Source organism: Pantherophis guttatus, chromosome 1 (genome assembly GCF_059756535.1).
Source record: "Pantherophis guttatus breed Tessera chromosome 1, ASM5975653v1, whole genome shotgun sequence".
Classification (NCBI taxonomy): domain Eukaryota; kingdom Metazoa; phylum Chordata; class Lepidosauria; order Squamata; family Colubridae; genus Pantherophis; species Pantherophis guttatus.
In genome coordinates, this window is record NC_142063.1 from 75917876 (window position 1) to 75930914 (window position 13039).

The 13039-nt window shown below is 36.4% G+C and overlaps 2 protein-coding genes across 6 annotated transcripts in view; one reads left to right on the plus strand and one right to left on the minus strand.

Annotated features, from left to right (window-relative positions):
* The window catches only part of NR1H3 (nuclear receptor subfamily 1 group H member 3), a 35888-nt gene extending 23065 nt beyond the window's left edge, over positions 1-12823 (minus strand). For 2 of the 5 annotated variants that reach the window (XM_087883019.1, XM_087883017.1), the window contains exon 1: positions 10604-12823. In XM_087883019.1, coding sequence (XP_087739145.1) covers positions 10604-11150 — 547 coding nt within the window. In that variant the 5' untranslated portion in view covers positions 11151-12823. Of the gene's footprint in view, positions 1-10226 lie in introns of all 5 variants that reach the window. The other 3 variants (XM_034417538.3, XM_034417537.3, XM_034417542.3) reach the window with 3 other exon arrangements.
* ACP2 (acid phosphatase 2, lysosomal) overlaps positions 1-13039 on the plus strand; it is a 52230-nt gene that overhangs the window by 25962 nt on the left and 13229 nt on the right. The gene's annotated exons all lie outside the window — the stretch shown is intronic.

The following is a 13039-nucleotide window of genomic DNA, read 5'->3' on the forward strand; positions in this document are numbered from 1 at the left end:
TCAGCCCCTGTGAGCCACTGACCCACTGAGTGGTGAAAGTGCCCAGTAGAAAAAATGGATATTGTTTTTAGACCCTACATAGTTAATATTCTCACCTGGCCCCTTAACTGAGAAAATTATTCCATGGATTATTTAATTCTCCTGGATTTCCATTCAAATACCAGTTGCTTTGAACACAAGACAAATGATATATTTAAGTGTCTGAAGGTCAATAAAGAGATGACATAAAGGATTTGGCACAATCAACAATTATCACCATTAAGTTCCTCACTTAATGATTGGATTTTGTTATTGTCACAAAATTCCTCCATGTTCTAAAATAAGTCAAATGCTGGGCAAGACTATACAGTGCTAATTAACTGTGATGTTAGTACTACATGGTTGTTAAGTAACAAATGGAACACAAGCAAAAAATTTCTGCCAACAAACTAGCAATTTATTATTTTCACTACCCAAACTCTTTCTTACTCTTGACTTACCTCTACTTTTCCTCTGTATGTTATTATTACTCCTTATCCATTTTTGTGCATCTTTTATTTTCCTCAGTCTTGTTATAGTCCAAATCTTTTGCTATCTGTCTGTCTATATCATGTCTGTCTGTCTGTCTAATCTAATCTAATCTAATCTAATCTAATCTATCTAATTATTTATTAAATGTGTATGCCATCTGACTCTCAACCCCAACTTCAATTAAATTCTTAATCAGCCTTTTTTACATTTTAATTTTGGAACTGATTAATCCTGAACAGATTGCTTTGACTAGCAATTTTTTTTTCCTGCCATTCAAGACTTGTAAATACTGTACTGGAGCAGAAGAGCAGGTCATTAAATGCAATTATGGAATTTGTAGGAATTGCCTAATGCCAAACTAGACCTTTGATCCATCATAGCTCTGTGAAGTCCACACCTGCACTGATTGGCAGCAATAATATAGTAGGGCAGGGAGGGATGGGCAACCTTTAGTCTATGAATGGGATGCAATTCTCAAATGATTCTCAGGTACAGGATTTCAGTCTCCTTCTAGGGTCTGAAAAGACGATTTTTCCCCCCTCTCTGGCCAACACAACATTGGTGTATATGCATATGAAAAAAGAGGAGTTGAGTGATAAGCATAGATATTTCTACACAGGAGGACAATGTCTCACTAACTTGGCTCAAGTATTTGACATATTAATTCACGGCAAATGATCTTCAGGAGAGAGAAATGGTTCTCCACATTGACACTAATGTTTCCCAGCACAGACTGCCAGTTCAGAACTGAGCCTGGCACATTTTACAAATCAAGTGTTAGCCTTACATTGAGGCACACACTTTAATGTAATTTCAAACCCTCCATGCATACGATAGGAAAATTCTGAACTAACTGCAGCTACAATAGTCCAAAGGTGCTTTTTTCAAGAGGCAACTGGACTTTCTGGTCTTTCTTTGAAGACGTTTCACTTCTCATTCTTGGATGAGAAGCGAAATGTCTTCAAAGAAAAACCAGAAAGTCCAGTTGCCTCTTGAAAAAAGCACCTTTGAGACAACCATGACATGGATGACTGAGAATCTCCATAGACATGCAGCTACAATATTTATCAAACAATGATTAGAAATTCTTCATTTTAAAAGTAGTACTATCATACAAAGAACAATCGTTTTAAGAACTGTTCCCATGAAGCTGTTGAAGTTTAGGTATATTGGCACAGCAGGTTCAATAGGGCAAAAACTGCAGATCTCAAACCTCTTTTCTCAGAAACCCTAAACATTTATCTTCTGCTTCACTTAGCAGCTTGGTAGTTAAGACAGCCACTATCTTCCAAAGAGTACCTTGCCTGGCATTTTCTAACTCTAGCCTGTTGAGAGAAACTATACTACCCTTCAAGGAAAAAAAAAGAAGATTAACATGGAAAAATGAAATGCTTTCTATAAAGCAACTGCCTGGTGTCATAGTGTAAAGGTGTGCAACTAATGGTTTCAGCCCTTCATATATGCTGGAAATAATCTTTCAAAAGATAAAACTAGAATACATTTTTAAAAAGTAACTCAAAATTCTCATATATGGACCTTGGCTAAAGAAGCATTTTATAGAAAAGAAACAGCAAGCAAAGAAAACAACATATGCTAGTACAGGAAAGTGGGGAATTTAAGATTAACTCAAAAGAACAATTGACAGCAGAGCATTTTTATAGGTAAATTAAGAGAAAGCTTTAAAATAGGTAAAAAAAATCCGCCATGAACAGAACATTATAAAACAGAATTTGAAAATGAATTGTATAAATGATGAACATAAGTTTGCCAAAGTGCATACATTTTTGTTGAGATTTGACCTGGAAGAAGAGCAAATTAAAGAATGTATGATAAAATGAGCTAAAACTTTAGTTATGACATTCAAATGGATCAATGGAGGGCAATGTGGTTAAAAGATTTGAAATGCACATTGTTTTAGAATTTAAAATAAGTTTTTATAAAACACAGTGGTACACTGCTATATGTCACCATAAAAATTGTGTAAGAAATATAATGATACTTCTAATTATGTTGCAAATGTGAACACCATAAAAGGACATTTTATCATGGAAATGGACATACAAAAAAGTGAAAAAATACTGGATAAAAGTATATATGATGACACAGAGAGTTTTAAATTTTAATATTTTGTTGAAACCACTACTTTTTTTACTTGAACTTATGGGCTAGAAAAGATTCATGGATTACCATAGTTGTATATATGGCAGCTACAAGGAAGCTATTAATGCATAAAAATGGAAAAATGAAGAAATTCCCACAATGGAAGGACGGACCATTAAGATGGTAGAACTTACTAAAATGGCTAAATTGGCTTGTTTGATTAGGGAAGGAACAATAACTACTTTTTATAAAAGGAAACCCTTTATGGAGTTTTTGTTGAAAATGGACAAAAATGATCTCAAGACTTACAGGTTAAAAAGAGTTGTTTAGGGAAAGAAAGGAACTATGATATGTAATTTGGGAGGGTGGAAAAAGTAATAATTATATTTATAAGTGCTGCATAGAAGCTATGCAGTCACTACTTTATATATTTTTCTTTGTCTTTTACTAACTTTTTCTTTTTATCTTTTCATATATTTTTCACTCTTTTATTTTTGTATGTTTCTATATTTTTTAAATTCTGTATAAAATTCTTTTTCAATTAAAATTATACATAAAAATAAAACATTCTCACATAAAAAGCCCAATTTACAGAAATGCATACAATCCTCTTGGCGGACCACAAGATGGTGCTGGTCCACCCTAATTACTGGTTGCAAGAGAAAGAGATACCTTTCAAAATTATTCTATTCCAAGAAATTAGTATAGGGGAAAGTGAACATTATTTTGCACAGAAAATTACATGGAATGCATAGCTTGTGCAAAAAAATAGGAAGAGAGAGAGGGAGGGGGTTAATGTTACCTACCTAATGTATTTTTATGAAAACACACTAAAGACAAATTCCTGTGCTTATTTTTCCTGCATCTCCTCCTGTTCCTTATTTATCTCACATCTCATTATAATTAATGTGAGAGAAGCTGGTTTATATTATGAGCTCTACTATTCCAATAACAGACATTTCTATAAACTTACTAACCATTAAAGTTGCTTTTCTCAAATATTAATTATTTATTTCCTCACAGAAGGCAACAGGAATATTTTACTGGCAATGAGGACAAAAAGCAAACCTCAACACTAATGTTTAAAACCAAGAGTATACAAGAAAAATAAAATACAACTACAGCATTTTCATTACTCACTTTCGGTAATGGTAATCCTGTAAATTAAAATCACTTAAACCAAGGATTGCTACTTTGTTTCCTAAAAGCTGAGTAGGAAACTTCCTTCTTTCAATTTTAAAACAAATCTTTTAAAATTAAAAATCTTATAAAATGAAACAACAGCAATAGTATATTTTGGAAAAATTAAGGAAACTTCTCCTGATAGTTTACCTTACAGTTAAGGAGCCCATCCCATCCCATGTTCCAATACAGTCATGCTTCGAAATGATTGATCTTTGCTACTTCAAAGCACAGGAGGCACAGAAACAAGAGGGATTGCTAATATATATGCACATTCCCATTCTACACTGAATTTCAACCACCAAGCAGGCTTATGTGTTTCAGGACTCCTAAAGGGAGGGCCTGCACAGCACTTATGAAAATGAACTATAGTAGCCCCCAGATCTTGGCTCCCATTACAGCCTTGTACCAACCAATTTGACTCCACTATCAGCATGACCTTCGAACAGACAACAGGAAACGCAATTGTGACTTCAATTTTGTCAGAAATTTCAGGCTGGAAAATAATCTCATCAGTACTCCCTCCTTTCATCAGGGAATCTACTCAAAGTAGGTTGGCAAAAGTAGCTAACTATCAGACAAAGATTAGCTTCTGACATCAAGCTAAAAAAATATTGCATCAATGATCAACATAAATTTAGGTGTACACATTACACATTTGTCTCATTTATTCTGGGACATGTAAAAGTTGATAGCAAGTTAGATTATGCTAAATAGGCTCTTTAATGCAGGGCAAAACTCATGATTTCAACAATTCACTATTAAAATTTAAATTGATGGTTAGCTTTTATCACAGTCTAACGATGGAAGCTAAAATCTGCATTGCCCACCTCCGCAATTTATTTAGAAAACTTTATCTGTCACTGTGACATAAGAATTCAAAAGACTGATTTGTTTATTAAGGCAAAGAAAAGCAATAATACTTCTTTAATTTTTTTAAGTTCAACATTATTTTCTAATGACTATAAGATGAGAAAATTGGACAGAATGAGGATAGACAATGAGAGGCATCATTTAAAAATACATCGATTTCGATCATACAAATCAAAGGAAATAACTTATACAAAATTATGTATGACCTTATATACTTACATAATTTGGAAAACATCAGAAAACTGCCATAAACCAAACTGAAGTACAGTATATTCATTACTTTCATATTGGATGATTCTACTATGCATTACTTGGGACTACTAGTCAATACAGGACTAATTTAATATTAAAAAGATGTGTTAGAGGGAAGATTTATTATAGCTATCCATGGACAATCCAAAATAGCATTTTTTTTTAAAAAAAACTAAACATTAAATGAGAAAAATTAAAAAACTCCATGAGACATTAAAACCCTACTAATAACTATAGAGAGTCTGGATGAAAAAGCTACACAACCAGAAAATGTGTCAGCCCCTTTCTACTACATAAAAATAAGAACTTTCTACAGATTTTGATCTGCTAGGTTACATGCCCTTCTCACAACATCTGACATCATTACAGTCAGCTGAAAAACAGCAAGCCAGCCAATGACACAGCTGCACTCAAAATACACCCACCACATTAAAGAGAGAAAGAGTGTGGGATTTTTTAGGATGGTTTCAAACACTCAAAAATTGTGGTTAGCTATCCCTCTTTTTTTGGTGGTTGTTTGCTAATTTTTCCTATTCATAGAACCTCCCTACAAACTCTGTCATTATTTGCTTATTTGGATCACAGATTCCTGATGTGCCCCTCAATGATAAAGCTCATATGGCAATAGCATTGTCATAAACTAAGGGGGGGGGGAAGGAGAAAGAATTGCAAAACATTTTCAAAAAGAAATATCTAAGTTATTTTGAGACTGAAACAGGGAGGATCCGACATTGCTTGACAATCCCAAACACAAACCTGCTTTCTTAATTTTAATGGGGAATTTAGCTGTATAAGAAGAGGTTCTCAAGAGCTTCTTCATAATTCTAGGAAGACAAAGGCCAAGAAAGAAGTATAAAGAAAAAGTCATCTTTTTAATAATTTTTATAAATCATTTCTAGCCTTATGTATACAAATCTATCAAAAAGGAATGCAAGAACCTGTGTGTGTGTGTGTGTGCGTGCGTGTGCATGTGCGCGCGCATATGCGCTTGTATTTGGACAGCCATTTGTCTGGAATGGTATAGTGTCTCCTGCTTGAGCAGGAGGTTGGACTATAACACCTCCAGGATCCCTTCCAACTGTTCTTCTGTATATGACCAGTGCAGTGAAATTCCATTAACTCAGCTTTCTTGTTTCCAGAAAGAGCCAACCTGATGCTTTGGGGAAGATTCCAAGCATAGTATGAAAGCAACATTGTTCAACTATTTTGTCCCCAGATCTTAGTATTCATGGAGGTTTCCTTTTAGTTATGAGTAACAGCCATTCATAAATTGTGTTCATTCATCAGCTGAACCCTTTTAAAGCCACTTAAGACAGTACCAAACACTGTATCTTGACTATGTTTTCATAATACACTGAGTCCAAACTATCCAGCCACATTTTCTCCCAGTATGTTTTATGAACTTAGCTTGGTATTTCATTAATGCTATAATATGTAATGCATAGTAAGAAAAATGGATTACACAAACTGTGGTTAAGATAAATTCATCATGCAAATTTAGCTATTTTCAATATCAACATTTTCCAACCTGATGTGTCCTTCAGATATTCTAGATTATATTTCCTGTAATTCCTGAGGTTTAGCTAGTTCTAAAGGCAGCCTTTATAATAAATATGACCTCTCTTATATTCATCAGATTAATATTAATACCAACAGATAAAAGATAGTTTCATACTGAAATACGATGCAACAATTTAAATTTAATGTATCACTTCTTGGTGTTATTATAGCAAGCAAGGGGACCATTATACAACGACAATGTATACTTAATTTATAAGAAAATAGAAATATAACAAAGTTGATTCAGAAAACGGTTGCAGCATGAAAGAACTTCTGCCTTATTAATATTGTAAGGAAGAAATTGCTTTACAGATGTACTTGGGCTATTCTAATCTGTACTTTTTAAAAAAATATAGAGGTAAAGTGTGAGCTGACAAAAGGATCATCGATCCTTGTCAATAGGGAATATTTAGTTTATCTGAGGAAGTGACAGTAGAAGGAATGCCAGAAGAATGTTGATGTTTTTAATTTTATTTGATTTTATGACTCAGTGTATATGTCACTCCAGTTCAGTCTAAAATTCAGTGGAATCAAACATTTTGTACTTCAAAAAAACCAGATTTTAATAAACTAAGAATTCCGTGGTAAGAATTAATGGGGAAAAGAGGTTAAGATGCATGAAAGTTCATATTAAAATACAATTGCAAACAAGACCAATAAAAAAGCAGTAACAGAAGAAGCCAATGCGGCAATACAAAACTTAATGAAGATCTGAAAATAAAAAGGCATATATGAATATGGGAAGAGGCCAAGACATGATAGAATATTACAGATAGTGAAAACTACAGAAATGGCATCAGAATGAGCTAAGGTTACTGACCACCGCTGAAAGTAACAACAAAAAAAGGCTTATTTAGGCATTTTCAAACTAAAAGAATCAATAAACCAATTGCTGAATGAAGGAGACCAAGCTTCGAGTTGTCAAAGTGGGAGAGATACTTAATTTTTGTTTGTTGGGAAATTGTGAACAGAAGAATGAAGGGTCAGAGGCAGTGGTGGGATTCGCACCACTTCGGGAGAACCGGTTGTTAACTTTCTGAGCAGTTTGGTGAACTGGTTGTTGGAAGAAATCATTAGAGCAGAGAACTGGTTGTTAAATTAATTGAATCCCATCACTGGTCAGAGGTGAAGTTTTAGATTAAATGGCCAAGGAATACCTCTTTACTTTAAATGAGTTTCAATCTCCAAGACTTGATGAACTACATTCCCTTGGGTCACTGAGGCAAATTGCTAATAATTGGGTCAAGAGTTTATGTACTACTCTTGAGGAATCATGGAAAAGTGGTAAACTGCCCAGTAAGTAGAAAAGCACAAACAGAATGCTCATATTCAAAGAATGACGATCCAGGGCCCTATAGATGTCTGTTTAACATTAATTAATAAATGAGCTTTTAAAGTAGATAATAAAGAGATTGATTTGGAAGCATCTTGAAAATATAATTATCAGATGTCAGTAGGGATTTGTCAAATACATGTAAGAGATGACCAGGCTGAGCTTGAGGGAGCGGTCAAAAGTGTCATCAGTCTCAAGTCCCTTTATGTGCACAAGAAATCTAAGTCTAGTCCACCTTGAATTCCATTGACTCTTATCTGCCACCTATTTGCTTTGTTAGTAGTTCAGATTTTTGTAGAGAGAGTAAATTTGCAATAAATCTTTATATTAATTTGAACTTCCTGGGCTCCCTGATTTTCCCATGCTTGACAGAACACCTTGCTAAATTTATCCTGCTTTTTATTACACAACTTCTTTAATACTTTGTGGGAAATCTGTAAACATAGTATATCTTAAGTTCAACAAAATGTTTAACAAAGTACCCTTTGGTGTTTTGATGAATAAGTTAAGTATGGGCTGGATGGCACATGAGTTAGCTGGCTCACAAATCATTCTCAAAAGGTGTTTATTAACGGTTCTGTCATTTGTCAAAAATCTCACATAATTTAATTTGGATTTCTGTACTAAGCCTGTGATAGGATTCAGTGATCCAACCAGTCTCTCCCAACTGTATTATTTTATGAATTATGGAAACTAAACAGCCCTGGGAAGCCAAGCCAAAGTGATACAAGATGAATAAGCTTATGATCTGCATCACTGGCAGAAACAGAAATGTTTAATTCATATTAATATAGAAGCATGGTCTATGGGACCGAAGCTAAGGCCACACATATCAAACCATTATTTTTAAACTGTGGTTTGCTGAATTAGCAGTAACATGCAAAACCAAAATGAAAAATATATCACCCTTTATCAATGCAATGTATGAACTATGTAAATGATTCTTGCAAAACAGCTGCTTCTGCTTTTTAATAAAACAGTTAATCAGAAAAGGTGCTACCAGACTGCTGATATTTTGCCACTATAGATTAACATAGCTCTCCTTCTACAATGCCAAAAGAGCATACTAAAGTAGCATTGGCTGTTCTTGTACAATAACCCATTGTTTGCTTGCTCCTGTCTTATTGAATAACTCAGTCCACTGGATACACATAACACAATGAATCATAAAGTAACCTCACTAACTGCTTTGCACAATACATTGAGTAATACTAGGCCAATTATCTGCTGCTTAGCAGGTTGTGTGAACGCAGCCAGCATCTTATATTCTGCCACTGATTATCAAATCTAAGAGTCCTGCTGTACTGTAAAGGTCTGTTTACTCCATTTATATCTTGTAAGTTTTGATTTTTGTGATCAGATTTGAAGGCAATATCATTCCATCTGGTCTCATGTAAATTATGCAATATTTATTGCATCTATAACATTCCCATGCGGGTAAAGTGCACTGTCTCTTTTTATAAAACTGATGAGAAAGGAAGTGTCTTGTTCAAGGCTGTCCATTGAGTTAATGACTACAGAAATCTTTTGCCAGGTTGGAATCAAACTAGCATTACACATGTGCCACAGACAATCTTACAGCCCAGTAATGTGGACCTTAGACCATTGCCATTAAATCCCTTTCGTGATGTGGAAGCTACATCTGCATGCTTTACAAGTTCCCTGGTGATTGGAATCTTGAAGTGATTCATCACAAATAGTAATTATTATAAATAATGCCTTACACGAGGCACCAAGATCTAATTGACCTTGTCTGAGCTTGGAGGATAAGCAGCCTGATAGGGTTGGGACTCGGGAGACGACCTCAGAATTTCAGGGCTGTAGCCTAGACTAGGAAATTGAAAAAACACACAGGAAGCCATCAGTAACAAACTGCCTATCTGTGGTTGCTAATGAAACGATATCAGGGGAGGGGGCTTAACTTGAAGACTTTATTAGAAATAATATTGCACCCATATATTATCTTGATGTTTTCCCAAGACTTATTTATTCATGGCAAATAAAACCTTAGTCAACATTAATTAAACAAATATTCTGAGTTTGTAAAGCATGTGGAACCATCAGGCCTGCATTCACACAGCACTCCAGTTTAAAAAGTGACTGGCTATTTTGTGGTCCAGTGATGACTCAGCCACCCTTCCATTCAATCTCTTTTAAAATGACTGCAAGCTTCGGATGAATAGCATCTTGAAGCTGCTGTTGCTTTTTCACATCATTGCCATTCTCCAACCCCAGCTTGACTGGATGGATATCTACTCTGACACTATGTTGAACTAAAATGCCCAGGAAAGTTTGTTTACATTTGCGGCTTTGGATGCAAAACTTGTTTGCTACGTTTTTTTCCAGCAATCAAGTATGCCACATTGCATATCCTACTTTGAAAATCACTCATTTTTTCCACAGTTTTTTGCCTCACCTCCTAATCTGCTCACCAAAATGAGACAGTAGCCAGAGGACATTCTCTTACTTAGTCATCTTTGTGCAGTTATAGAGTTTATTCCCGGAATCTGACTAGCGGTTCTTCACTTGCACCTTCACAGAGCAGGGCAACTTAAAGTCACGAACTCCGAAGCCTCTGAGAGCAATTTATAAAAATACACCTGTATGGTGGCTGCTTTGGCGCCGACAGGTGTTTTTGCGTTGGTACCTTCCACTGACACGAGGAGGAATTCCTAGCAACGGCCCCCTAGGAACATTACGGAGACCCCAGGGTTGCTGAAGCAAGGCAAGCTCACTGGAGGAGGCTACCGCATTCCCAAGATGCCGTGAAGATCGCGCAAAAAAAGTAGTTACCGGTCCAGAACAGCAGGTCCGGGAAGGGCGACAGTCCCGGAAGGGGAAGGACGCGCTGCGCACGGCAAGCGAAAGGAGCAAATGTCGATAAACCGGCTCTCAGGGAAAGGCAGGATGGGGGCTCTAACTCAACCCTGCGCTCCGTCGTTCTCGGCTGAGGAGGGCCACTGTGCACAAGTGACAGTGAGGTAATGCGACTCTCTGCAACAACAGCAGCCGCTTTCGAGTCACATGCTTGAACTTTCCCCAACTCCACCCCCTGGCGGTCCTTTCTTTTCCCGGCTGGATTGCTACATCCTGGCCGCTGGGCGGGCAGACCACCCAAAGGCGGGGAGTGGGGGGGGGCGTCCCTCTCCCTGGCTTTCCTCAGAATCGGTGGGAGCGTTATAGTCATCTGATGAGGATTCTTGTTAATGCCATTATTGGTATGTACTGTACCAGTACTGTACCTCAACGGAATCCTGTGAAAGCGGAAGGTTTGGCACGTTGAGTCCCGGTAGTCTGAAAATGGTCCTGTTTTGAAATAGTAACCTAGCTCACCCCGCATTCTGGGACTAAGTTTCTAATAGCTGGATATACACACATTTAGCTGGTTCGATTTTCTTTTCCAATTCATTAAAACTGTAGTCCACCTGAAGATTTTCTTAAATTATCATAGGCAGAAAGATGCCAAGACTTTCTCTAATCGATGGTCTTGCCAAGGCTGAAGAATTCACCTCAGAGGTGAATTGCTTCTCAGGAGATAGGTAGACTTGTGAAATGTGACTTTTTTCTTGCATATCTTAGATAAAATTAACTAAGATATGCAAGAAAAAAGTCATTTTTCACAAGTCTGCATATCTCCTGAGAAGCAATTCACCTCTGAGGCCATAAAGAGACAGTTTAATATACTAGCGTGTCTATATTTCTACTACTACCACTACCTATACTGTATTCAAAAGCATAGTGACCAAGATTGCTTTTTTAGTCTAATTTGACTATTTTAAGGAGTTATTATATAAACCAAGGTCCTTCTTTCCCAACCTGTTTCCATCTAAAAGCAACATCAAAATTTCTAACCAGCATGGAGTAGTTGACATCCAGAAGGCTGCTTAGTGCAGACTGCTGTCCCTAACTCTAAAATCTGCATCTCTGAAATGAAAAAAATTGTAGAGCCAAACACTCATTTTTACTCTTATTTTTTCTGAAAATTATTCAATTTCACAAACTTCTAATTAACTTAATTAAATCACTCTTTAAACAAATAGTACAAAAGTCCTTACTTTATTCCAGAATGCTCCCTTCTCTGTATTGTTCATCATTGTACTCAGTGAATTGCCCATAAGGCTTCAGAATAAAAGAAGCACATTACCCCAAATCAAAGTCTATTAAATGTGATAGCTTGATTTTTCAAAGTCTGCAACTAGGAGAAGCATGCAAATAAGGGTGAGCAAAACCTTCCATCTATGATCTGATCTGTTATTAGAAGGCAGAAGACAGTTCTGGTCTACCAGTATGGCATATCCAATCTGTCTGCCCACCACTTAATTTTCTGAGCACTTCTCTACATCCATGTACGGTAATTGCTGCAGATATCATTGAAATCAAGGTTGTAATAAGAGAAAATGGAGAAAGAAATATCATGGGAAACTCAGATGGACTGGCTGGATATGCTTGGGTTACGTCAAGGATGTCACTGGTAGCAAAGAGAAGATAGAAAAAGGGAAAGGGAGGATCAGGAGGACAACTGGACAACCATTGCCACAGGCTTCAAGAACAGCCTTTCCAACCAACACATTGTCATTGGTTTTTCCAGATCCTTCCTGTTCCTATCTCATATTAGCTGCCTCCAATTAATGTCTGGTTTCAAAGACATTAATTGGAGGCATTTCTAGCACAACTACCTGATTCTGTAACATCTTTGTTCCCTATGCCATCTGTCTGGTAAACTTGCAAGATTCATTTTTCTTGCCATGTACATGTATACATCCGAACTAGACTGTTGTTTCTCCATGTCATATAATAAATGTGGGTATATGCATAATTTTATTTATTTATTTATTTTGTCATGTTTATATAGTGTATATTGGAGGTGGTGACCCTTTGAGAGCTCTGTGTGTGTGAGTGTGTGTGTGAAAGAGAGAGAGAGAGAAAGAGAGAGAAAGAGAGAGGAGCAAAGTACACTAGCTTTGCCCTACCCATCCCATAAGACATCTCTGAGTATTATCTTGGTTGACATCTAGAACATCTAGAAAGTTTTCTGTATTTCAGTTCATCTGAACTGCAACCTTCCAGGAATGCTTGGAGACATATTGTTTTGTGTTCCTATCTAATTACAGCTAGTTGGCAAGCATTAACTTAATGACCATTCAAAGTTACAACGGCACTGAAAAAGTGACTTATGTCTGGTCCTTGCACTTATGACCATTACAGCATCCCGACCCGAAACTTGGGTGC